Here is a 27,682-nt window from a genome sequence, read left to right as displayed (position 1 = left end):
ACCAAAATACTAAATGGTATGAAATAACTCACCCTTGGTAAGTGGCAGACAAAGTTTATTTATGGACAAGGAGCTGTTCAGAATTGTTTAAGAATTAACCCATGAGCCTTGTCTTTTCTTAATTTACCCTTAACTTCCCCCTTAAGTGTTTTTAGAGTTAAGTAAAAGTTTATCCACATCACAAGTCAGTGTCACTTGTATCTGCTAATTCAGGGGCTTCATTTGAACCACACTACACCTATATTAAAAGATATATTTAAACCTGAGATGTATTTTTACATTGCATGCATTACATTGAAAATTTTATATTTCAATTCCATTTTTCTGTTATTTAGCATGACATGTATATCTTTGGAAAGCTTAGACATTACTTTCATTTATAATTGACAAGTAACATTTTTGTGATACTCAATGAACCACATACAGCGAGTCGAACAAGCCACAATTTAATCAGGTTTGAATACTTTTTGGTATTTAATAGAAAATTCAAAATTAAACAAAGTTCGCCCTTTATTTGTATATTATTTGATTTTGCAAAAACGTGTTATTGTGTCTTTACAGGCACTCTTAAGATGATAAAAATGGAGGTACAATTACAAGTGAACACTTAAGGCATAGTTTGAACTGTTCATTGATCCAGATATAAACCATACTGCTTTGACATTAAGTAAATGGCTGGCATCCATCACACTAGGTTGTGCAGTGTGTATCATCTGTTTTTGAACATTTTCAATGAAGTAACATTTGTCTATTAAGCACACATTTTATTGGGTTCATGTGTAAATTCATCATCAAAAAGCAACAACATTGTTCTTGCTTGTTGTGAGTTTTTCCATATCAGTCAACCTGTCCACAGATAGAATACGTAGTCAGTGTTACAGTCAAAATGTACTGAGCAGCTTATTTGTATATTTCAGGATGTGTCCATTCTTAAGGTAAATCACAACCATGGTCACCCTAATTGCTCCCTCTGGCTTTTTGATTTGGGGTCTGTGACTTTTGCAGCAAAGTCAGTGTGTCCCTCTTCTCAATTTTCCTCAGGTGTTTCTTCTTCATCCTCTTGATCTTTGCTGTATTCCGGATCTGTGATGCATACAAGACAGGAGAAAACATATTGCATAGTGAGAGGAAGGTCAAATCACAGACAGTGTGTGCTCGGGCGTATGTGCGTACAATAACAAATTAACCACCAGGTATGTAAGGCCTCTGATCATAAAAACACATTTTCACTTGATTATTTCTATTCTTGTACAAAGTCTGGACACAAAAACAACACTCCTGCAACTTGCTTTGTAAAAACAGCACCTAATAATCTACAAATGAAAAGAAAATAATAGAAGATACTTAGTTTGGCTCAAAAATACATAATCTAGTCATAATATGCCCTTCATGTTGTGGAAATTTTGCCAGTCTCAAATTCATGATTGATATGCCCATTTGTTGTTTAATAGGCCTGACGTTTACTCACATTTTAATAACATGTTTTTCTGAACTAGGCGTTTTTGTACTGTAGGCCTGTCTATTTTGATGAAATGCATTAACAGTTTTAAATGAAAAACTGTTCTTTTTATTGGCCTAAGCTTACTGTGGTTGGGTGCGTCTCAAACAACACTCCATGCGTTATTTGACATGGGTGCAATTAATATGCCATCATGAAAACATTTGTTGCCATTTTGGTTTAACAATGTTTTCAAATGATTGCACCCCATTTAGACAGTTATAGTTTGATTTGTTTTATCCTTAGGCTAATTTTCAAACAATTTCAGGCAATATCCTAAGCCTTCCAGCAAGACAGACCAGGAAGGGGAAAAAATTGACAATTACAGAAAATTGTAATTGTTCCAACTCTAGTTCACAAACACTACATCTGGGTTGACAACTTTGAAAGCACCCACTGCAGAATACCAACTGCTTTGCTGTCTGTAAATAGTCATTTATTTCACTCTTAAGTTGAAAAGTCTTACAGCAAAATGTTTACCTTAGTGGGATGGAAAAGGCAGGCAGGTAAGCTACTATTAGATAAGAATACCTCAGATGCCTATGCCTCTATGAGTAAAATCTGACGTTAGAAACTAGTCTTTTCTGTTGTTTCCGTCTTTTCTAACCCTCATGCAGTACTGCAGTGCGAATGTCATGTAGCCATCATCTTAAATTATTTACAGGTGCTGATGGGATCCATATGTTTTGTTGTTATTATGTCATTATCATCCTTATGAAGTACTGTTAAGCCAGTGTGGTGTAGGTCTACATCTTGTACAAAACAATAAGCATCCAAGTATTGATTCCATCCATAGACTGTTGAAAACGTATTGCTATTACCAATCTCATGGAGTTGGCTCCTGCAATGCAAATGTGATATAATCTGAACTCTGTATAATAAAGTATATACACACATATTTTCTGTAGACTGCATGAAGAAAAGGCACACAGTATATTACTCTATTCATAGACTGACTTGACGATTTTGTGTGTAATGTTTATATCTCTGTTTGGGTGGGTGAATGTTGTCTAGGATTGTGTACCCAGGGGCCTTTGACTTCATGAACAATGCTTGTTTGTGTGTACAAACACAGTTTACTTACCACTTGCACAACTTCTGCCTTGCGTTCATTCTCAGCACGCCGCTTCAAGTTGTCTTCTCGCCTTTTCCTCTTTTCCTATTAAAGCAGTAAATATGGAATAAGCAAGGTGCACAAATGTGGATGTACTGCAAGGATCAAAGCAATGTGCATCATATAGCCTACCTCCTTCTCTCTGGCTTTCTCCTCTTTAAGTTGTAAAGAATACTTTTTGACAAGCTCCTTCTCCCGCTTGGCCTCCATCTTTTTGTCCCAAGAAGAGCGCAATGGCTTATCTCTTACCAGTGCAGAGAACCTAGGAGGCAAGGTCATATTTGGCTGGGGTAATGGATAATGCAAGACACTTTATAAGACAGACTGTTGTGTAAAGCAGGGCTAGGCAACCATGTGCCATGGAGGCCTAGAGTAAGAGTCTGCAGGTTTTCATTCCAACCAAACTCAACAACAGGTGATTTCATGGATTAGTTCCTCCTCTCTGGTTGAAGGTTTGCTAATCATTGTCATCTGGTGTAGTGTTTGGTTGGATTGAAAACCTGCATACTTGCGACCCTTGTTGGCACATGGTTTCCTATCCCAGTAGTTTTCAATCCTGGTCCTCAGGGCCCAGAGCCCTGCTGGTTTTCATTCAACCCATCAAATCAAGGACTATTTTACACCTGGGACGCCAGGTGAATTCAATTAACTACCTGGAAGGACAGAAACCCAGCAGTACCCTTGGCCCTGAGGACCAGGGTTAAAAACCACTCCCCTATTCTTAGGTACTCAATTTCGGTCCTCAAGGTCTGATGTCCTGCAGGTTTTTGTTCCTCCCTGGTGGTTAATGAGCCACTTGGTCTGCATCTACCAGACACCAGGTGAGGCTCATTAACTATTAGGGAGGAACAAACACCTACAGGACATCGGACCTCAAGGACCAGAATTCAGTACCTAGGCTGTAGTGTGAAGGATGGTTTAATGAAGGGAGGAAAAAAGATTAACAGCATATAGGTAACCATGTGCCATGGAGAGCCAAGAGTATGCAGGTTTTCATTCCAACCAAACACTACACCAGGTGATTTCACTGATTAACCCACCTTCTACTTAGTGCAATCAGCTGATATAGCGTTTGGTTGGAAAGGAAACCTGCGTACTTTCAGCCCTCCATGGCACATGGTTACCTCCCCCTGCCATGTTCACACAGGTGGTGACTTCCTCACCTTTGTTTATTGCGGTCCTTCCATACTCTTCCTGACTTCGGTTTCCCCAGTGGAATAACCAGATTTTGTTTACCACGTGACAGTGAAGGATCCTTCTTGGCTATGCTGTCTGGACGTGCGGGTGCCGTTTCCACTGGTGTGGACCTAGAAAGGTGACAGTCTCTCTCACAGTTAGCTCTGTCTGTCTCTTCAGGACCTGAACACACTCCCGTTTGCTTAGACTCGATGCACGGCACTGGTGTGGGCTCGGTAGGCACACTCGTGCATTCCGCCGCTGGAGTCTCGGGCTTCCTCTCTGACTCTGCGTTTTCGCCCGGCTGCTCCTGCAGAACAGACCGCCTGGTCCGTCGACTGGGAGCCTTCACTGGACCTGGTACCTCCGAGTCGAGAAGCGCGGCTGGAGTGCGCACCCTGCGTCCGCTACGAGTACGTGTGACTATCGGTGGACTTGGCTCGCGGTGCTGGATCTTGTCGTCCCCCTGTGCCTCCTCAGGAACGGTCGTTTCATTTGGCACAGCTTCTTCCTTCGTCGACATGTTGTCCGAGTAAACGGCGTAAGTTACACAGCATAAATCTAATAATGCTGTTAAACTTCAGTTACGCCTTCAGACACCCACCTCCACGTGTAACTACAGCAACGTGATGTGTGTTGCGTAGAAGGCGCGCGACACTTCCGCTTTTGTCTTCTTCTTTTAAGCTTTTAGTGGTCGGTAAATAATACAATGCGTAACAGTGCCGCCTACTGATTAACAATTGTTTTGCCGCAGCAACTGTATCACATGACTTTACTTCCGTAACTCATGATGCCACATTCATTCTTCATTCAGAACATCATAATATACTGTGGGAAGCAGCCAACAGTGTCCAGATAATGTAAAAAGATACACTAATTTAGTTATAAAGTTGAAACGCGACGGCACGCCGCGGTCAAGCTTCACCATGTTTTTCTTCAGAGTTGGAACCATGCTGCTGTTGCTCCTTGGAAATTCAGTAAGTAATTCTGACTTTCTAAAGGTTTTTATTGTGATTCATTGTGATTGCTATAGCTGCAGCCCCATGCCACACAACAAAGTAAAGTACCTATAACTTCACAGCTTTCCATTTTGTTTACTCATTTGTCCTAACTTGAGTTTAGTGTCACTTGTGGGTTTGTATCTCACATTGCAGCATTATTGAGAACATTTGTTAGACTGTTATTGCAAGGTTGGCAGGACTGGATAACACAGCCAAATGTCACCTGAGATACCATCCCTGTGTCATAAAAACATAAACATTTAACCAAACAATGAAACTGAATAGACTGACTTAACTTCCTGTAAATGAAGATCACTGTAACACAAATGCAGGTGCACTATGGCCAAATTGTGTTTTTGACTCTGTAACTGTGTTTTTGACTCTGTTTTTGACTGTACAAACTGTGTTGACCATCAGCTTGGGGCGCCCCGTTCATTCAGTGTGGACTACAAGAACGACTGCTTTCAGAAAGATGGGCAAGAGTTTCGTTACATATCTGGGAGCATCCATTACAGCAGGATCCCGAGAGCCTATTGGAAAGATCGTCTGCTCAAGATGTATATGGCAGGACTGAATGCCATTCAGACGTATGTTTACCCCATGTGCACTCTCTGAACGCTTTGGTGTGAGTTTTGTTCATTGATTAAGTCATGGGCCGTTGGGATTGTGCCATGCTCCAACTGCCTTCCATACAACACTTGAAACAACTGATCAAGACAATGGTTTTAAAATTAGTTTAGAGAATTTGTTGGCTGACGGACATTTTTTCACATTCCTTTGGGTTTACAAATACGTTTAAAAGAGTTTCAGAGGTATCCCATAAACAACACTTACTAAACTGATAAATAACAAATCATGCGCTGGAATACAATGATGAGACATGGTAAAAATAGACTCAACATGTGAAATGGACTCAACATGTGAATCATTACCATAATGAACTGATAAATAACAAGTCACGCTGGAATACAATGATGAGGCATGGCAAGAAATAGACTCAACATGTGAATCATTACCATAATCTGGGATAACTAACTACAACTGGATTACAAAATTCATAATTTAATTACCTATTAGGTTAGCATTATCTTCCTAATTCACTTGCAAGCAGAGCATCATTACACTCCTAGTGTCTTGTGCCATAAGAGGTAGATCTATTACTTGAGTGTACGTTTGGAAAACACTCACTCTTCATTCACTTGGAAGGTACATTCCCTGGAACTACCATGAGCCGTCTCCAGACCAATACGATTTCAGCGGAGACAGGGATGTGGAGCATTTCCTTCAGCTGGCCCAAGATATTGGTTTATTGGTCATCCTCAGGCCTGGTCCCTACATATGTGCAGAGTGGGACATGGTGAGAGAGAGTGTCTGCGAATTTAACTGCTTAATGTGTGGGGGCATTCAGAGCTTTTCAAGGCATTTTGGAAAGTAGTGAAAATGTTGAACTCTTAGCCTGTAGTTGAGTAGGAGTGCACTGATACAAATGCTACTGGATATCAGCTGATATCGGTGTGGGAGGATATCAGCAATGCTGGATTCAATTACCAAGAGCCACATGATGCATGTTAATAATCTCTGCAAAGTGATTTTTTAACTGTTTCACACAGTTTCACATACAAGGATGAACTAGAAGAACTCTAATGGAGTTAAATGGATTATATCTCAATCTTTTTTGTCCACTGACTCCAGACTAATGGTCTAATTGTATTGTTCAGTAAAAGCAGTGGATATGATCTGCACTTGTTATGGGCTAGTAGTAGGTTGAGTACAATGAATCAGTGTAAATCAGTCTTAAATTCAATTGCATTTACGGTTTACACAGTAATCTGTTATATTAAGTTATCCTGCAAAACCTGCTCACACTGTTTGAATATTGCTGTTGTCTAGGGTGGTCTGCCTGCCTGGCTTCTCAACAAGAAGGACATTGTACTGCGGTCTTCAGATCCAGGTGAGAATCAAAGATAAACAGGATAAGTGTACAGAAAACCTTGCCTCAGTTGCATGCTGGAATGTGTAATTCATGTATTTCAGATTACATTGCAGCAGTGGACACGTGGATGGGGAAGTTACTGCCTATGATAAAGCCTTTTCTCTATCAGAACGGTGGTCCTGTCATCACTGTGCAGGTAAGTATGGAGATGATTTTCCATGCGTTTTTACCCCCATGGAGTACCTCATGGAATGTTTAATACTGAAATAACTCCTCTCTCCTGATATTTCTGCCTTGATAGGTAGAGAACGAATATGGCAGCTACTTCGCCTGTGACTACAACTATATGCGTCACCTGGCCAAGCTTTTCCGGTCCCACCTGGGGGAGCAGGCGGTGCTGTTCACCACAGATGGAGCTGGGCTAGGCTACCTCAAGTGTGGCTCAATACAAGGTCTCTATGCCACCGTCGACTTTGGGCCCGGTAGGTGTCAGCCGGATGAGTCTTTGATCATTTCTGGTAAAATAATCTCACCGTGGCAATGCAAATTCCCTTCATTTTTGACTGGTATTGTAATCTATCACATCTACCTGATTCTCTGGTATTTTCAGTCAAGAGTGCACTTATTCACTTACACTTCAAATGTGATTTTCATGTAGATTGTTGAAAGAAGACCGTGGAGAATTGAACTTGCATGTTAGAGGTTGAACAGCCAGTGTTTACGTTAAGGATGTTATGTTGGGTATCCTCAGTTCGGGTTGTTAAAAAAGCAATAGATGAGATACATTATTAGTCTCAATGTTTTGTGTTATTTAAGTGGTTAAGTTCCTGGTTTGCGCTGTGTTGACTCATTGTCACATATTGGGTTAGTCAGAATAAAGTAATGTGGAAGTTTTTAACTGCAGCTGTGTGTTCAAATGCATGTGTGCTTGTCTTTGTCTGTTGGGTTTATTAGGTGGAAATGTAACCGCTGCCTTTGACGCACAGAGACATGCTGAACCTCACGGACCTTTGGTAAGCATTTCCCTCAGTACATTTTGTACTCTGATGCTGACACTACACTGTGTTTTACCTAAGGCTTTAATAGGGTTGCCTGCTGTATTACAGGTCAACTCTGAATTCTACGCCGGTTGGCTGGACAACTGGGGCAAACACCACTCAGTAGTGTCCGCTGCCACCGTGGCCAAGTCCCTCAATGAGATCCTGGTCCTGAGAGCAAATGTTAACCTGTGAGTCTACACATTCCTAGGAGAGGTTTAGACCCACTGACACAGGCAGGCAGACAGAGGCAGAGACTTCTCCTCTATTTCTCTGAAATATAAAATCAATAACATTTCTTTCCTCACAGCTACATGTTCATTGGAGGAACAAACTTTGGATATTGGAATGGTGAGTGCCCTTCAACAGACTGGTTTTAATGAGATGATGAGCCACTTGGGTCCAACTTGTCCCCAAGATGATAACCTGAGGAGAATATTCACCCTCTGATTGCCTCTTGATGCCCTCAGGTGCCAATTCACCATATTCTCCACAGCCCACCAGCTACGACTATGACGCCCCTCTCACAGAAGCAGGAGACCTCACAGACAAGTACTTTGCCATTCGAGAGGTGATCAAAATGGTATGCATAATTTCAAATTTTTCACTTAAATGGGCCTTGATCTTAGAGAGAGACCTTGATAGGGGCATTATCAATATGCAATAACCATAGATGGAATATAAAACATTTAGTACTGTTAAAATGAGTATTGCTGTAACTATTGTATCTTCCCTCAATAGTACCGTAAGATACCGGAGGGACCAATACCACCAACAACTCCAAAATATGCATATGGGGCTGTTAAAATGAAGAAGGTAGTTGACGCTACGTTTCCATAACCTCTTATGTTAAGTAATCAAAGCCTATACTTTGTGGCACTTAATAAAATAATTACCTGTAGCATATTACAACTCACTGTTGAGAAAGTGTTGTGACATGATTGGGCACATAAAAAAGAAATCATAAAATGCAGCTCTCTACCATTGCAGCTCCAGACGGTATCAGATGCCATAGAAATACTGTCTTTCTCCGGTCCGGTCACAAGCATATATCCTCTGACTTTCATTGAATTGAAACAGGTACACTTTAATATGTTTCTCTTTTAATGTAATAAAGAAGTAATTTTTAGTTTTATCAAGTGTTGCAGTAAGCATTGTAAGTTTGTTTATCTATCTGCTTGCTCTCCTTTCCCTCTGTGCTGTAGGCCTTTGGGTTTGTCCTCTACAGGACCAAGCTGCCTGTCGACTGCAGCACACTAACTCCTCTGTCTTCCCCACTGAATGGGGTCCATGACAGGGCGTATGTGTCGGTGGACGGGGTAAGTCTGCCAACGCACAACACCCTGTGACTTATTGGAAATTCTACACCATTGCACGCACACTCCGTCTTGGTCTGATGTCAAGTTTTGTCATCGTTATCCATTGCTCAATCAGTTAAAACTGTAAAGACGGCACCTATCAGTTAACTAAGCTTCAAGACGTAATGGGTGTCTTTTCATTACGGTTTTACGGTTTTTACGTTTGTGCTGGTCAACAAAGTCAGATTTATTTCTGGTGTGAATTAGAGATGTCCAAACATAATCATGCTGATTTCTTCTCAAGGTGGCAGTAGGGGTCCTTGAAAGGAACAAAGCTTTAACTGTCAACGTGACGGGGAAGGCTGGCAGTCAGGTGGACATACTGGTGGAGAATATGGGCCGAGTCAACTACGGGAAAGACATCAATGACTTTAAGGTTCTTTTAATTTCAAAGCTACTGTGTATCACTTACAGTAATGTTGTGACAACAAACAGCTGAAAGGTGCCTGCTCCAAGTTCCTGAGGCATTACCACAAGGCTTTATTGATGTTCAAATACAGGTTGTGCAACAATTGTAAAACAACTTTTGTGAATTAAAAGAATAAGACTAGATTAAACTACAACCTAATAACATTACGTTATTCTGAATTGTCTTATGGTTTAAGACAAGGTGGGATGTCAGTGTGAATTACGCTTTATGAGAAATAATTGATATAGCCTACTTGGTTTGAGCTCCCCCCTTTTTGTGCTGTTTATCCATTACTCTTCTTTACTGCACAGGGCTTGGTGTCCAACATGACTCTGGGGAAGGACTTGCTCACCGGCTGGACTATCTACAGTCTCAGTATTGATGAAGCAATCAGCCAGGGCGTCCTTGAGGAAATGGAGCCCACAGCAACAGACGCACCTCAGCCCGTCACTCTCTCCCCTCCAGCCTTCTACAAGGGCAGCTTTATCATTCCTGATGGCATCCCAGACCTGCCCCAGGACACCTACATTAAACTCCCTGACTGGAGGAAGGCATGTTACCCATAACAGATTTTTACTTGGGTTGGAGGCCAGTTTTAGCCTAGCTTTTTAAAATGAACACATAGTGAATGGAGAGGGGGGAAGCCTAAATGCCTGTGGTGGCCATGGATCCCTAGAGCAGCTAATCTCAATGACTGATTGTGCATGAACTCATGGTTGTAAGTACACTAAAAACAGAAAAGGTGCTGGCAAAGTACATGTTACTTTAAGTGTCTCACTTCAGCAAGTTATTTACCTGGCATGAGGGATTTATCTAAGAGGGCTGTCAAATGTTTTCCTTAGCTAAGTGTTTACATTTATGGTTTCATGTTACTGCAGTTAAGTTCACAGTTTCCCCTTTTGCCTCTTGGCTGAGGCTAACAAACAGTTTTAGTTGTGGTTTGGTAATGTGATACAACAAAGCAATATCCTTAAATTCAGTGGAAAGTGACCAGTGAGTCTGAGTTTGATTAATTTGTTTTTGCAGGGGCAGGTCTGGATTAATGGCTTCAACTTGGGAAGGTACTGGCCCAGCCGAGGCCCTCAGGTAACACTTTTTGTGCCTGCCAGTATCCTCAGCACAGCTGCACCCAACAATGTGACTGTCCTAGAGCTGGAAGGGGCGCCCTGTACCTCAGGACCGTGCACTGTGGAGTTTACTAGCATCCCCATCCTGAACGCAACAGTCAAATCTGACTACCAACAGCAGAGGAAACTGTTTATTAAAGATGATTTGTTGTGATAAGTTTACACACAAAGGGGATCAATTTGCACTACTCATTGATGTTCAGTCCCAAATCAGCACTTCTTTTTAACTAGATGTATGATGTTTGATTTTCAGAAGCTGAATTGATGTAAGCAATATGGTGGAAGTCATGCCTACATGGCTTAACTATGCTGTTTACTTAACTAATCCCATAACAATTTTAACATTTGGGATTAGACATCAATGATAGAATCTGTCTTTATAAAAAGTGGTGCAGTAATAAATTATTTTTTTAACATAACTATCACATCAATCATGGATGGTTCTACCTCAGTGATTCTGCATACCATTTTGGTCTATTTAAAGCCTTTGCTATTGCTGTTGCCTGAAGGGAATATTGCCAACTGAAGCATTGCCAAAGTATTATAAACAGGCTGCACTGCAAAAATGTTATTATTTTCTTCTGGAAATCAGGGAAATGTGTTGTAGGATAAAACCATGCATACTTTGATGCATGGGTTTAATTTTTTTCTTCTAATGTCTTTTGGAACTGCTGGTATGCGCTGTGCTGTTTAAGATTTGAAATAATTTGCATACACTCATTTCAGTGCTTTATATCTAAATGTTGTAAAGCCTGCACCTTTTAATGTGAAATAAATAAATAAAAATGTTGATTCGATAATGTTCCTTGCTAATCTTTGTGTGTGTGGTCAATGATAGCATTGCGCAATGAAATGAATGGAGATTAAGATTAAATTCGGTAACAATTATAGTCTTAAAGTAAAGTCGATTAGGTTAATAATTAAGTTGATGGGGTTTTCCTAATTTTATCAGTGGTACTATTGCCCATGTTGCCTGTCTATCAGTAGGCCTATTACTTTCACTGGGTGGCAGTAGCGCACCTCATGTTGTTTCCCAGCTACTGTTAAATAAAGCAGAAGAAGGAGGTGGAGTTCTGCCGGAGAAAAAACAGAAGAAGAAATGACGGTATTATGAACTTTTCGCTAACGATGAGGTAAGAGTACCTTGACATAAATATGATGCGACTGTTCCTAGAATAGTTAGATTCCAGTCAAATGTATCATTAACTATCCAACGTGCCGCTCAAAGATAACGCTTCAGGTCAACTGTATGGTCAGTCAGTGTTAAGGTAGCGTTAGCTAGCTAAAAAGATGCTACACAGCTGAACTAGCTAGCTAGTTATTATGATTAATAAAACATTTCTAGCAATAGGTTAATGTTACCATCCTTTTTAACTTGACAGCTAAGTTAATTAGGCAGCTAAAGAGGATGTAACTAATAACTATTTTAAGCTAGTGTTGGCTTTCGTTACTGTATGTTGTTATTCTCCTATGTAGGTTGTGAACGAGGATGGTTTGCAGTGACGCGGAGCGGCGTTAGAGACAAGTGAAACCCCTCTGCTTGGGATAACGTGACACAAATGCAGTACAGTCGAAGAAGTATGGTTAAATAGACTGCCAAGCCGGGATGCTGTGACACCATCATATTGCCTGATATTACTTAACAGACATGCCAGAGTGCCTGGTGGTGCCAAGTGAACTACTCCTTTGTAACCATACAGCCTAGCCTTCATCCCTGAGTGAAAGTCTTAACTACACCAGAGAACATTTTCTCCTTTTAGACACACACTCCAGTCAAGCTCCCTTCATCTAGATCATGGTAGATAACCGCTATGCCACGGCCCTGGTCATTGGCTCAGTGCTGAGCCTTCTGGCTACTGTGTACCTCTCTGTGGCAGTGGGAACCCAACACTGGCATCAGTACCGTAGTCTGCCAGTCAAACATGAAGCAAACAATGCCTCTGAACTCCGTGAAGAGTTCAGCAATGGAGAGTTTGACGAGAGGGCTTACAGCGACACAATGTTCCGTCTGAATGGCACCCTGGGACTGTGGTGGAGGTGTATCCTGGTGCCGGGCCATTCACACTGGTTCAAAGAGCCGGGTATGAATTCTTGTTCACAATGTTACATCACTGCAGTTTTTACAACAGGTTACCTCAAATGTTGAGTAAATTTAATGTTGGCTTACATCACATCCTGTGTATTGGTAAATGTTGATGGCTGCCCAATTGAATTTGAGCACTCTTTGGCTCACTCTCGCAGATCCCAAGATGGTGACCCAGTGTGTGAGCTTCACTCTTCCTCAGCAGTTTTTTCCAAAGTTCAAAGAACCTGGGAACCATGAAAGTGGAGAGGATCTGCTGAGGACATGTGAGTCTACTTTGTTCCCCCTCCCTCCGTTTATCAACTCATTTATTTGTGTGTTTTTTGGGGGGATTGTCATGAATATTGCCCATCAGTCTTGGCCTCTAATTTCTTTTCATTAAATGTTAGTATGATTTCTGGTATGGGTTGACCTCTTTCTTGACTTTTTTTTTTAAAGACGGTGAGGAGTGATAATGACAGTGACAATGTAGATTCCTTGAAACTATGCTTCAGCATTATAAATTATAGCATAATTTGTAATACTTTTGTTCCTGCTGGTTAGATACAGTCCTGCTTGAAGTTGATTGGCTTCACCTCCTTCCATTGACTTTGCATCCATTCACACCACCTATAATTATTATTATTTTTTTTATCATTCTGTCTGAATGTAGGGTTTTTCATTTCATTGTGTCTCTTTGAGCAGATTTGTGGAGGTGCCAGTTTCTCCTGCCCCTAGTGTCACTGGCCTTGGTTTTCCTCAGCGGCCTCATTGGGGTCTGTGCCTGCCTGTGCCGTAGCTTCACCCCCACCTTGGGTGTTGGAGTGCTCCATCTTCTGGCAGGTGAGAGAAATGCATGCATAACCTCCCTATGCTCGCTGACATGCACACAAATACATTCAGTTTCTCTCATCCTCTTTCCTTCATGTGTCCACCAACAAAATGTATGCTAAGTTGGCACACAACTGTGTATGATTTTACAACAGCAGCCCACAACTTTACATCTATCCTCTTCTTCATCAGGTCTGTGTTCTCTGGGGACTGTATGCTGCTTCCTGGCGGGGATGGACCTTCTCCACCGGAGTTCTCCGCCGCCGCATGGGGTGGACGGCTCACTGGGCTGGTCCCTCTACCTCGCCCTCATCTCCTCCCCACTGCAGATGATGGCCGCTGCTTTGTTCCTTTGGGCGGCCAGGAGTCACCGCAAGAGCTACACCCGCATGACTGCATACAGGGTAGCCTAAAAGAGAGACTGTTCTCTGAACAACATGCCTAAAAACAGCCTACTGGTTGAAAGACTTTTTTTACATAGGGTTTCTGTTCAGTAGAGGGTATCGATTTAATGACGTGACAAGACTCGAAGGTTTTTTTATTAAGGCTTTTTCATCTCCTCTATAATAACATTTAAATGGTTTCCAGGACAGTTCCTCGGTACCACAGATCATCTGCAGACCTAAAGGCTAAAACAAACTCACCAGTCTGCAGCTAATGATCATAAGTGCTGTTAAATAGGGGTTGGAGGCGACTACTATCACACAAATTTGCTACAAAATATTGATGTTCTCATTTTATACATTTTCAGTTGTGATACAGTATATCACCTGTGTGTTTTTTTTAGAACCTATAACCTATTTTAACACACAGACGTTATGGATCATTTTATGTCTGTTGTTACTGTCTTGGTGTGCAGTATTTGATTGCCTTTTTTTCTGTTGCCATTGCTTCTACCGCCTCTCACCACATTGCCCTTATTCAATTATAGATTATAAAGATGATGAAAACTTGCACTGGCAGAAATATTAAACCGGCAGAGTTACCTAAGTCAGGACAGCTCGCTGTATTATTGCATGAATATATTACACAAGCCTATTTTATTTGATTGTTGTTGGTTTTGTGCGTTTTTATTTTTGTGCAACTGAATTGTAGAGCATTTGCTGTGCATGCCTTTTTTACTGACATATCAGTCATATCTGTGGTAATCTTTTTATTTCAGTCTGTGGTATGTGTTGACTAAATGTCACTCATTGAAATGTAACCACTGATTGTCACCCATATTTATACATGTTCATTTGAATGTAAAAAAAAAACAATCAAAAAAACAACATTGATTTGATGCCACTCCAGCAAACCTGTGATCTCTTGTAGGATTATATTTAAATTCTAATAGATGTTTTAGCCCCAAATTGTTGTATCTACTGCCATTATATATTTCTTACACCTAATTCATTTTCACCAAGTTTGAAACTCCTAAGAATTTATTCTAACCCAGATAACAGCCAGTCATCTGTCTGCCAGTGGCCGTAGCCAATGGTCCTGTATAGCTGAGTTTCATTAATGACTTGACTGAGCTGTTGAAACATTTAACAGCTAAATATGAGTTTTGCATTTATTTTAAGGCTGTTAAATGTTTGTTCGCATTGGTAATGTTTCTTATTTTTTAGTATAACAGACCATAATTTGAATTATTATGGATTACGGAATTTGCAAAATCTTAATTTCCATGTGCAAATCCTCACTAATCTACATCGATATACTTTAAATTACATGGATTAATGAATTGTGGACTGGGGCTATAAAGTGAGAAATTGGATAAATGCCATGCTACTTTTGCATGAAATTATAACTTTTTTTCAGTGCAAGAATACAGATTGTGATGTTTTTGTGTCACAACTTATTGTTACATGTCTAATGTTTATACACTCAGTGGCTTTTCTAAATGTTTCTATGTATCCCAAAGCACATTGTACTTAGTTGTTTCTGTATTAATAAATCTTTGCTGACTGAACTTTTGTGTTATGCTTCCTAGGGAAAGACTAAAGCTAGCCAATAGATACACTATAATTCTATAGATTATTTTTAAACCTTTACTGCTGGCAATAGAGCGGCTCCACTGGAAGTCAATTTGTAAAATGTTTGGACCTGATGAGGATTGAAGTCAAGTCAAAACACTATCAATAATAGTGGAAAGTGAATTGTAGTGTTTTATTGGTTATATCCATATAGCCAGTTAATCAACCATGCAGATGTATTGGATCTACATTTGTAACAGTGTAAGGAGATTAGATTCATTTACAGTGATATGCATTTAATTGTCATTACATAATTTTTCACATGTGCTTGTGTAAATCTATGTACAGTAATCCTGAGATGATTGTAAATATGAAAAGTTACAATTGTACAGTACTTATTGCAGTTCTGTGATTTATATTTATCCAAAATCTCTACATCTTGTTCTCTTTCTTCCTCTCTGCTCTCAGTCCATCTTCACATTTACGGACGGGACGGTCATAGTGATCTTCCGAGCTAAATGGAAGGCAATCTTCTTCTCATAGTACGCACATTCATTCACAAAGAAAGGGTGGAGTTCTTTCCCCTCGTACTTAACAGTCTCTCCAGAGAGTGACAGGAATATGGGGTCACCTGGTTGGAGAAGGCTGAAGTCCCTATCCTGGAGAAAGAGAGAGAGAGAGAGAGAAGGGGAAGGACAGAGAAAGTGAAGAAGTAAATGCACCAGGGCAGCTTTTATTTACATATAATTCCCTCTCTTGTCACACACATAATCACATAGCCACATTCTCCCAAATTCGGTGCTTATAGCCTTGAATCTATGCATATAAATATACACATGTAACTGCAACCACTTTATGTTGTATCCTTTAAATATAGGCTTATATGTGTGTGCATGCATCTAACCCTATATTTCAGTTTGTTAGTAGCATTGTTGCTGGTATATTTATTCTTAAGAGAGTTGAGTGTTGTACAATTAGCCTGTTGTTGTTGTTGTTGTTGTTGTTGTTGTTGTTGTTGCTATCAAAATCAAGAGGGGGTGTTATGACTTATGACAGTGTAGCCTGACACTTTCTGTGGTTTAGTACATCATTTGTTTGACATCTGAATTGGGCTTCTGTATGAATGCTCCCCTTGGATTACGGCACAAGGGATTGTGACGTCAAATCCTGAGTATTGGTAAATGTCAAATGACTGAAATGAATACTGCAATGTCCTTGTACCTGTAGCTGGGGGTGTATGATAGCAGTAATCTCCTTGGTCTCAGGGTCTCTTGGATAGTCTATACTCTTCTCTAAAGTGTATGCTTCCACTTCTCCCCCTTCAAAAGTACTACCTGTAGGAAAAGAACAGTGTGAATAATGTTGGTACTGATACCAACAAGGCTCACAGTTACACTGTTATAGGTGTTGATTAAATATTAGCCGGAGGTTGTTGGTGTACCAGAATTGAATCTCTGAATCCAATCTATTGTCTGGTCCACTGCCTCTTTCATCAAGTTAAAGATATCAGCTCTGACCACTCCGTTAGGTTGAGGTCCAATCTCTATTGCTGTGGAGAAGAAGACAAACAACTCTGAGATCTATTATTGTCATCAATTTTGGGACATTCAAATAATTCAACAAAAAAATTCTTATTTTCATGCAGAGACAGACAGACAGACAGACACACACACACACACACACGCACACACACTTACAGAAGCCATGCTTGCCCAGTGAATCTAGCGAGTAAGCCTCAGGACGGGTCATATCCAAATAGATTAATCTCACTGGCGCTGAGGTTATCTTCCTCTGAAAACGCAACAGATGAACTCTTTACCCCACAGCATACCTCATTGCTGCCATTCTGATTAGAAATATTTTGTTCATGTTAGATATAGTGTCAAATTACAACTCACTCACTTCCTGGTTAAAAGCTATTTTGTGCATAAAAATAAATTAACTTTAGACATTTTGTTGTTGATGATTGAGATCATCTCAATTGTGCATATGAGTGAACTGCAACATTTTCAATAAAACTAAGCAAATAGTTTTCAACAAAACTAAACAACAGACGCACACAGGAATATGCATTGGATTCATACAATTACATCAATTCAGGCAGAAGTACAACTAACACTAGGACTCACATTAACTCCCTAAAATATTCATCTTTCAGTTTGTATGAAGGAATCGTTCCACCATGAAGTTCCTACCTGTATATGTTTATAGATGTGCAGGCTGATCCAGTCTAAGGTGTAGGACATGATGCACAAGCCCATGTTGGCAGTGGTGTTGTGGAGATCGCAAACCAGGTCCATGCCCTCTTGGCTCCCTTTGGGCCCAAGATGAGCGTTCAGCTCCTGGGCTCGCCTCACCTCATAGGGTGTAGTATCTGTTATGGGGGCACTGCAGGCCAGAAGATTCAAGATATTTCCAAATTCAGGATGTGAAAAAAAGCTCATACAGCAGTTTCAAAATGGGTTTAATTTTACTGTTTACTAGTTAGCGCAGTTATGTTATTGAGCAGAAATCTCAGATGATCAACCAAATGTCAATGTTTATGGGTCCTCAGCATGAAAATATTTGAAAATCTTTACTTTAATCAACTGTACTTTTAGTACTGTTTTTACATTTCTACTCACCTGAGTAAGGCGTTGGTGAAACAGCGGTTGAGATCTGTTTCTGTGTATCTTTTGCAAGCTTCAACAGCCCGTGGGTTTGATATGAGTGCGGTTATAGAGACTGATCCAACTTTATCTACCCGCTGTTTCTGCATTTCTCTCGCAATCCATACGCCAGACATCTCATTTCCATGGGTGCCACCACAAATGGCAACACGGGACAAGGCTGGGAAAGAGACATGCTCCATCTGTTGGCAGGGAAAAAGAGGTTGATAGATGAATGTTGTCTATTCTTCCTTCTTCTTCTATCCCTTTTAGTTTGTTTTCAAGTGAATACGCTTGTAGAGTAAAAAGTACTTTACAAGCTCTGAGCAAACAAGTTTAAAAGGAAAGAAAAACTTTCATGTGGTCTGTCAAAACCTGTTTGGAAAGTAAACATACCAGAAACCCCACAGATGTCAGTAGCATGTGATTGGATGATGAAAACAGGTTCAGCCTATGGTCAAAAGGGCAACGCTCTTGCTGGATGACAGTTTCTATAGCTGTTCCTGTTTGTTGTTAATAAGAGAGTCACTTAGGTTAATAAGTGACTGACCAAATCATAGTCACAATAAAATAGATCCCAGTAGAGTTGTAGACCTGTGATAATGTTGGTAGCAAAAATAACACTTGGGTATATCTTTCATGATACTGCATTGTACAAATATTACATACAAATACTATGCAAATATAACAAGACAATTTAGGGCCTGTAAAGCAGTTTGTTGTTTGAACATTGTCGTTTTTGTGACTGATTACACAGGAGACTTCTTGGACACAAATAACCCCGGTCATGCAGTTAAAGAGCTGTGTCCTTTACAACTGACATAGTAACTTTTTAGTTAAATTTGGGTAGTGTTAACCAAGGAGGGACACAGGTTGTTTCAATAGCTAACCTTCAGTAGTATCCATGCTGATTTTTCCTACAGGTCACCTTAAAGATATGTTTCTGGGGCAGTTGTCTAGGTCATGGGATAATCATTCACAAGGAGGAATGCCTTTTCTCCATTGCTACACTAACACTGAAATCTGATTTGAAAATGAGAAAGCACAACTGAGAGCCACTATGTGTATGGAAAGAAAAACTCAAGCATTCCTTTACACAGTCCAGCCTGATGCTATTTATTTTATTTTTTTTCAACTTTTCTGCGCCTCATTAGTAACATTTTTGGTATGCCAATCCCAACTGCTATGTTGAGTGCTCGTATGTGACAGGCATTATCTCAATAGTGAGAAAATGAGAACTTGTTGCCGCTCCAAAGCTAAATGTAAGTAGTGTGCTTGCAAGGCGAGCACACGACTATTGCTACAGATTTTGTCACCGCATCTGCTCCTAGAGTTTTCTAAGCTATACATTTTTATAATTTTTGAGATATTTAAGTTTTATTATTTCCCAATACACATAAGTGACGGAATGTTGAGAGTGCCAGATGATCTCACTTTAAAATCTTACTTTAAGTGTTAGAATGGAGATCTACTGGGGATACATGATTGATTTTGGTGTCTATGTTCTCAAAACTTAATGGGTAAGTTGACCAACAGATCAATCTCCCACAAACTTGGTGTATTCCTTTAAAACACATTCATATAACAGGCTTTTATCTAGTTGGTTATTTTTCTACCTATTTATGTATTTATCTGTTTGATTCCTTTGTGATTTTTTTTTTTTTATGTCTGACTTTCTGATTGTTTTGCTGTGCTTTTTTATGAATGTTTTTCATAGTGTTTACTTCTTTTTTGAACAGTGCTATACAAATAAAGCTTGTTATCATTTGATACTAATAGACAACTCATGTTACAAATCCACACGCAGAGCATGTGGGACCTAGTCGGTACCCTGAGAACTCATTGGCTCATTTCCAGGTTCCAGCAGTGAGCAGTACAGGAGATGTTGTTGGAGTTATAGATGAACGTCTTAGAAGACAAAAAGTTTTACATTTGGAAACAGCATGCACCTGTGTAAACATACACACATGTGCATGTCATTCATGTCTTTAGAGATCCAGTCTAGTTAGCTGTAACAGAAAGCTGTACTGCCAGTCCATTCCATTAATTCTGTCCCTCCCATACACATTAATCTAATGCTAGATAAAGCCTAGTGTACAGTAATTCCTTAAAATTGGGCAATTTCTGGGAGAAGAGACACATTTGTATTTGACACAAATTTGGCTGGGACAAAGCTTAAAACTGAGACTGTCCCAGTTAATCAGGATGTCTAACTGGTTGCCCTTTAAAAGACTTGATCACATATGTCCACCCTGAATAAAGAACCTTGCCACTGAGGAGGTTGAACCTTGCCACTAACCCCTCTCCCTCTCCACCCCCACTCCCCACAATCTGCCTACATTAGTGAGGCCCTGCACACTTTACAGGACTGTAGTGTCTGTAGAGGACTGCAGAGTAGAAACCTGTGCCTGCTATCATGAAGCCATTGTGGTTTTTATCACTGTTTGCGTATTTTGCACTATATTTATTACTGTGCCTCTGAGTCTGAGAATTCACAAGTAGAAATGAAAGAGATGAAAATGACACAATGACTGTGATATAGAACAGCTAAAATATTTTGCATGGCCATTTTAGATATCCTTGCACACAAGAAATCCTTTAGATACCCTCTGTTTATATCACACATAGAAGGCTACTGTCCTTCGTCACCATACAAATTATATGACATGCACAGCAAAAAAAGCAAAAGAAACAATCCAAAAAAAAGGTCTTGAATTAAACATTTGAAATACAAAATTAACTCTGGCAATGTGGAAGAAACAATATTCAAGCTAGATGTCGTACCTTTCTTTAAAAGTTCTGCTCTGTTAACCGGCGTGTCATACCAAATATTCAGCAACCTTTGAACTTAGAGGGAAGTTGTATAAGAATAGTCATACACTGCAATCCAGAAATTCATAATCTGTAAGAAACTAATCCAGGTGCTCCACAAGCCACTATTCAGTGATTTAACCATTCACACGTGTGCGCATGCACAGATACCAAAGAAAGCACAAACCACATCCAGACATACTGACTGTTCCTGCCCTCTGACTTCTTTTCTCTGGTGCACTTTACTCCTCCTCTCCATGTTTTCTTGAGATCAAATTTCAAGCAGTTATAGACACTGCATGATGTAATAGGAACGCATTCTGTTACTTTCAAACAAACCAGCAGGGGGCACCCTCGTGGGTGCGCATGTGGCCACAATGGGTTTGAATCTGGTCAGGGAGCTTTGTTGCATCTCATCCCCCTTTCTCTCCACATCTTTCCTGTCTCTCTCTACTGCCAACTATCCAATAAAGCATAAATGCCAAAAAAAAAATCAAAAGAACAAAACAACAACAACAACAACAAAACAAAAACAGGCATGCTGAGTGACTCCACTGATGTTGGGAGAGAATGAGAGAGCAGAGAGCTTCTTAAAAGACTGCTGATTCAGAAGAAGCTTGATACAAACAGCAGCTTGGTGCATTTAGGATACAATATCAGCTCTGTTAAAACAGCTGATACCCTTTTACCAACCAAAACCCTTCCCAGTAATTTAGATAAAAAAAGAACTGAGAGGGTTTTGTCATAGAATAAGTAACAACATCTAGGCCAATAGTTCTATATTTCCCTGTATTTTACATTATGGATCTTTCAGGCAGGGGCGGATTTAGTGATTTGAATCTCAATCCCAATCTTCACCTCTTTCAAACTTCAAGTTCTACCATAACTCCCAGTAATGTCCCAATAATGTCTGGGGCCTTTATTTACCTCAACAAAACAGAGAACCAAACGTCTTAAAAAATAAAAAGAAAACACAGTTAATTTAAAACAAAAAAATCCTAAAAACAGTAAAGTTAACAAAAAATGTATCAACAGTTCTGAAATAATTATGAAAAGTGACTAATGGGAATTAATATAATAGACACAAACACATAAATACACATGTATATCACCCAGCTCTGCCCTACAAGCTACGTTTGGAGTATCCCTGTGCAGAAACAATGTTTTTACAAAATTTCAAATTTTGCAAATTGCATTTGGAGTAAGGGCCCCAGATTTCACTGCCATATATTGCAATTGGTTGAATTACAGTGTCAAAAATTTTCAACCAGATCTTTATAGGAGGGTGAAATTTATGTTGAGTTTTTCTGATTGTACGCTCTGCGTGCCCTTTCTGCTAAATCCTTTACTGCGAGATCAGAACTGCCCCAATGAAGAGATTGTCAGGCCCAGATGTCACATGCTTATTAGTTATTCCACCCAGTGAGAATTGGTATTTATTTTCCTGAGAACATCTTTTTTTTTAAATCATCATTTTAGTTTTCTCTATACTGATCGATAGTGCCCAATCTGTGCAATAATTTCCTAGTAGGGTCGGGTTATGATGCAGTCCTTGTTCAGTTAGTGATGGGATGAGTAGATCATCATACAGGAGGCACTTCATTTCCTGCCCTCTAGCCTTAATCAGGGAGATGTTGATTGTTCCAGCATTGTAGCAAATTCAATGATGTAAATATTAAATAATATAGGGCTGAGATTGGAGCCTTGTCACACTCCCCTACCTTGATGGAAACATTGTGTCCTGCTGTTATTAATTTTGACACAACATTTGTTTTCCTTATACATCTCCTTGATGAGAGAGAGAGATGAGTTGAGAGTTGAGAGTTTCAGAAAGAGGACTTCATGCCAATCAATCAAAGTCTGAATCAAAGGCTTTCTGAAAATCAATGAAACAAACAAACATTTTGCTTTTGTTGATTTAATGGACATGTTTTTGTTTTAGAGTGCTGTGTACAAATATGTTCAGTTGTTCTATGTTTAGGGAAGAATCCAATTTGCCAATTACGTTGTTCTTTTTAGGAATACAAAGCATTTCATTACATGTGCTGTCCGATCCATGTGCCTTTTTAGTTTCAAGTATTTTTTATTTTGACATTTAGTTCACATAACCTATGGGTGTCCAATTTGTTGATTTTTTGTTGATTCCAGATTGTTCAATACAGCTGCAGCACTTCTCACTTTCCCACGTCATAGCTCTGGTGTGCGCTCAGAGATTTGTGTCTGAGTATCTCTGGTTTATATATGCATTTGTCCCCTACTGAATCAGTGTAATCTACTTCTTTCCCAGTTCTGGCGTTCAAATCCCCCATTAGCAGCACTGACCCCAACGACTGAAAGTGGAGGATGTCAGACTGCAGTGTTTGAAAAGTGCCCTCACAGGGAGATTAAAATGGAGGGATATAAATTGCACATAGGTAAATATGTTGGTCTGAAGTAAAAAAAAAAAAAAAAAAAAAATCTGTATCTTTATCCAGATACATGTTATCTCTTTTTTCTCAGGGGAGATGTGATTTATAAGATGTTCTTTAAACCATATGATAATTTCTCCTGAATCTCTCCTGAGGATTTTTTACTGATGGCACACACAACTCCCTGTAACTATGAGGAGAGTGTATGCAAATCTCCTCAGTTACATGTCTCTAACAAGATGATAACATCTTAACTAGATATAATATTTACACAATCAGAGCCATTGTTCTTTTCTCCAAATGTGGAGAAGTACATCCCCTGAATGTTATAACTTGTTATTTAGGGATATTAACCAGTAAATGTATGTTTTGTGATCCAAAGCACGTAAGTCATAAACGTCATCAGCCTAGCTCATGAGATTATTACATATAAATGCTAGCTTTTTTGTTTTTATCTCACAAAGTTCACTCGGGGCTGTGTTACCTCCCCTTGACATTACAGCAGCACATCTGTTTGGCTCGGTACTGAGCTGTGGTCTGTCCACCTTTACTCCAGTATCAGGCTGCCTGGCTGGTTTGACCGCCTCTGCTGCCTCAGCTTATTGCCTCATGGAGGTTGACTGTAGCTGGCTGGTCTCCTCCCTTGGGGCTTCCTCTCCAGGTCAGTGTCCATCTCCACATTTATCCTGTGGATGATCCTGTAGGGTACATCCGTCCGGGGTAGAAGGGCGGAGAGGGTGACCTTGGCTGTTGGATATGTCTTCACCACACTGGACAGAGTTTTGGCCGCATCCACCCCCCAGGTGCTGAGGTCATTGGTCCCGGTGTGTAGAATGACGTGGGAGTCTCCCAGTGTTTTCTCCGCCAGCAGTATCGGGGCAGACTGAGTGATGGGACTCCACAGCTCTTCTCCCTGGAAACAGCCGTGTCTGATGCAGGCGTTTCCCATTAGTCACACAGAAAGACAACACTGTCTTTCCTCTCTGTGTGTGGCTGCTGGGAAGTTATTGAACTGCTCTTTGTGTTGGGATGGCCCTTCTCTTTTGGGGCAGTAAGAGACACTGGGGTGGTTGCAGGGCAGGAGGTGTGTGTGTGTGTGTGTGTGTGTGTGTGTGTGTGTGTGTGTGTGTGTGTGTGAGAGGTGTTATTAAGTGGGCTTGAGCTTGTCATCTGTGTATTGTGAGTGTGTTCTCTCTCTCTCTCTCTCTCTCTCTCTCTCTCTCTCTCTCAAGAGAAGTCCGGACAGCAAAAGCTCCATTTAGACATGTAATCCTGCAGGATCAGTCACTTGCTCATAAGCTTCTCTCGCTCTCTCTCTCTCTCTCTCTCTCTCTCTCTCTCTCTCTCTCTCGCTCTCTCTCGCTCTCTCTCTCTCTCTCTCTCTCTCACATTAGACACATGAACATCCAGACACATGGCGAGTAATATGGCTATTTTTTTGTTTGTTTGTTTTAGTATTTTTATTATTTCTACAGTTTTATTATGCTTCTTTTATATTCTATTTGGGTGTTTATATTCTATTTAAACTTTCCCTGCTGAATCCTATTACTTTTGCTGCTGCAACAACATAATGTCCCCACAGGAACAATCAATACATTTTCACCTTATCTCATAATGTTATTACATCAGAACTCATAGCTTTCAAACAGGGCCTGCTTTACTCTTTGTTTCTCATGATTGAATAAATGTTAAAATGTTAATTACCTCAAATGGCCAACGTCTTTTCCCTCCATGTAGCACTTCCCATCTCTCGCTCTCTCTTAAGAAGCCTGGACAGCAAAAGCTCTCTTTAGCCATGTAATCCTGTAGGATCAGACACTTGCTCATAGTCTCTCTCTCACTCTCTCTCTCAGATACTCCACCGGGACACATAGACGACACATACACAAAACACATGAGCACACACACAGCCTATGCGCGGCCATGGCCTTCAACTGGATACAAAGTATGGCAAATGCCGAGTCCAAATTTGATCTCATTATAATGGAGACAAAGTTTTTAATTTTCTATCAAATTGTAGGAAATTTATTTGGAAGTCATATCTAAAAAAAATCATATCAGCGGAGCATTCAGGACCAATGTTCCCTATAAGCTGATAGTTTGTTAACATATAATAATTTTTCACACTGACTAAATAATAATATCCTTTTAGTCATCAGTCATTGCTCCACAGGATTTAATGAATTGATGCCCCTGCGCACAGTGTGCAATAACTGGCTCAGATTTAGACTATTGGCAGGTCTAGACTCTCCAAACAGCAAATGTAAAGATGTGTTGGCCTGATCATCACAGATATTTTATGGAAATCAACTAAAAATATCTGGTCACCTCAGGTTTGCATATGGCCTGTACAGTATGTGCGTAAAGACATTTCTTGTGTGCAAGTGAAGCATATAGGGAGAGAATTTATGTATGTATTTCTTCTGTGCATGGGGCATGTATACATATTTGTGCTATTCACTCACCATACATAAACAAACACAGAGATGTGACTTTGCCTTCATCATACTTCCCCGCAAAGGATTTTTGCCAGAAAAGGACAGAAAAGCTCTCAAGCCCGACAGTGAGTAAACATTTTTCCCCTGAAGCAGGATTTATAACATTCCAGAGGAAACATTTATAGCTCAGTGATATACAGTATGTTAAGTCTCAGGAGAGAAATATAACATCTCTTTGCCATCTGACCGTATGATCATTCGTTTCTGAATAATTTCCCCCCAGTCCTCCTCAGAAAAAGGGGAGAAATAAACTGGAAAATACATTTTCAAAATTTCAAAAAAAGAAGTGTGCTTGCTGAAAGCCGCATATATGCATGACTGTGTTTACATTAAGTGTGTTTGACACCATCAAATTGTTATACATGAAGCAGACAGGACAAGACACAGAGAGAATTAATCCTTCAGTCACATTTATAACACATATACACAGTATGTGATGTTATTGGGGACATAGCATTGAGTCATACTGGGGTTTCTTTGCAAACTCATATTCTTCTCATGTTCTTGCTCAAGGAGACACTGTTATGAGAGGTAACTGAAATGTATTTGAAATAAATTACAGATGTGGTCTGTTGATTGGAGAAAGTCCTTGTGTCTTATGTGAACCTTCTTTGAGATGTTTCTCTCAATTATTCTTCTTCTGAGCTTCTTCTGAAGTATTCTATATGCATGGCCCACGTACACACATACACACAGATGCACATGCACACACATGTGCAAGCATTCATCCACACCGAATGACTCACACACATACACTACATATAAAAAAAAATACCATTACAAGTTGGAACCCTTTTCATTTTTCTTCAACAAGTGATTTTGACTCAAGGTCAAAGACTAAACTACTGTCAATATCAATTTCATTTTCTTCTGACAGATCAAACTTCACCCTATGACACATTGAATCAGACAAAAAACAAAGAGACTCACTCGTCTCCCCTGCTGTGGCCTGCAGAGTACCACCCTTGTGATTAAATGATGGCTGAATTATTCATAGAAAATTAAGAAAAATAATTTTTGATGCAGCTAATGATATTATCAACAGTTACTTAATAGCTTATGACCTTTTTAGTATGGGGCACAGGCACTGTTTCAGAAGAGGTTTCAACCGTGACATTTGAGTCAGGGAGTGGCCCAAAAGAGGTGGCCTCTGGGTAATGAGGTCACGCTGAGAGGAAACACACTTTTTGACCTTCTAGAGGTCTTTTCCCAGTGTGCACAGCTTATATGTGTTTGTGTGTGAATGTGCTCTAAAGCGAATGATCCACAGACTCATTGATAAGACCTAACTATATGGTACCATGTCCTTCCTGGATCAAATTATTTCTTTTTAGCGTAGGGAATACCAAATTCTAAAGACCTATAGCTGTCGTTACAGTAGGAGAACAGGGAGAGAGACACAACAGATTGTACAATGTAGCTCATTAAAATAAATACACCAGCTGCAATCCAAGCTAATTGGCAGTAGTATTACCCACCAGGAGCAAAAGACACTAATTGGGTATTTTACAGATACCTGGGGCTACATCATTGGCCTGAAGCCTCAGTTTGGATTAAGGGATAAAAAGTACCTCGATTTGTGAGTACCAAAGGTATTTCACTAACACTTAGGAGAATACAATATTTTAAGCACTGCTACAAAGCAGAGTAAATTGAGAAAGTGATCTTTACAAAAATGGGTCTAGTTATGTGTAACTCATAGAGCAGCTAGTTAAATCTCTGCATGGAAGTGTGAAATTGAAACACAAAGTAACAAAATATAGGAAGATTCCAAATTGATTCACCCATACAGCTAAGAAATGTTATATTAAAG

General features: G+C 40.0%; 4 protein-coding genes across 4 annotated transcripts; 2 read left to right on the top strand and 2 right to left on the bottom strand.

Moving 5' to 3' along the window:
• Positions 1-443: 443 nt before the first annotated feature.
• ccdc86 (coiled-coil domain containing 86) lies at positions 444-4,449 on the bottom strand. The gene is made up of 4 exons (XM_071895709.2): positions 3,776-4,449; positions 2,745-2,874; positions 2,583-2,657; positions 444-1,083 (listed from the first exon to the last, which is right to left on the bottom strand). Exons 1-4 carry the CDS (start codon positions 4,309-4,311, stop codon positions 958-960), a joined length of 867 nt encoding a protein of 288 aa, XP_071751810.2. The 5' UTR covers positions 4,312-4,449; the 3' UTR covers positions 444-957.
• A 129-nt stretch (positions 4,450-4,578) lies between these two features.
• On the top strand, positions 4,579-11,447 carry glb1 (galactosidase, beta 1). The gene is made up of 16 exons (XM_071895707.2): positions 4,579-4,765; positions 5,207-5,376; positions 5,996-6,146; positions 6,680-6,740; positions 6,824-6,918; positions 7,024-7,204; positions 7,677-7,735; positions 7,829-7,950; positions 8,070-8,110; positions 8,230-8,342; positions 8,501-8,575; positions 8,750-8,839; positions 8,965-9,078; positions 9,362-9,493; positions 9,838-10,077; positions 10,553-11,447. The coding sequence occupies exons 1-16, from the start codon at positions 4,715-4,717 to the stop codon at positions 10,805-10,807; spliced, it is 1,950 nt and encodes a 649-aa protein (XP_071751808.1). The 5' UTR covers positions 4,579-4,714; the 3' UTR covers positions 10,808-11,447.
• A 268-nt stretch (positions 11,448-11,715) lies between these two features.
• Positions 11,716-14,817, top strand: cldnd1b (claudin domain containing 1b). Its single transcript, XM_071895704.2, has 5 exons — positions 11,716-11,786; positions 12,130-12,734; positions 12,895-13,002; positions 13,421-13,558; positions 13,739-14,817. Exons 2-5 carry the CDS (start codon positions 12,449-12,451, stop codon positions 13,957-13,959), a joined length of 753 nt encoding a protein of 250 aa, XP_071751805.1. The 5' UTR covers positions 11,716-11,786; positions 12,130-12,448; the 3' UTR covers positions 13,960-14,817.
• A 906-nt stretch (positions 14,818-15,723) lies between these two features.
• Positions 15,724-21,045, bottom strand: LOC139908866 (N-acyl-aromatic-L-amino acid amidohydrolase (carboxylate-forming) B-like). Its single transcript, XM_071895712.2, has 7 exons — positions 20,937-21,045; positions 18,129-18,355; positions 17,700-17,892; positions 17,202-17,295; positions 16,946-17,053; positions 16,726-16,838; positions 15,724-16,163 (listed from the first exon to the last, which is right to left on the bottom strand). The coding sequence occupies exons 2-7, from the start codon at positions 18,353-18,355 to the stop codon at positions 15,969-15,971; spliced, it is 930 nt and encodes a 309-aa protein (XP_071751813.1). The 5' UTR covers positions 20,937-21,045; the 3' UTR covers positions 15,724-15,968.
• Positions 21,046-27,682: the final 6,637 nt, after the last annotated feature.

The sequence above is a fragment of the Centroberyx gerrardi genome, chromosome 3 (genome assembly GCF_048128805.1).
Source record: "Centroberyx gerrardi isolate f3 chromosome 3, fCenGer3.hap1.cur.20231027, whole genome shotgun sequence".
NCBI classification, from domain to species: domain Eukaryota; kingdom Metazoa; phylum Chordata; class Actinopteri; order Beryciformes; family Berycidae; genus Centroberyx; species Centroberyx gerrardi.
Note: the sequence above shows the minus strand (reverse complement) of the source record. Positions and strands in the feature narration are given on the sequence as shown.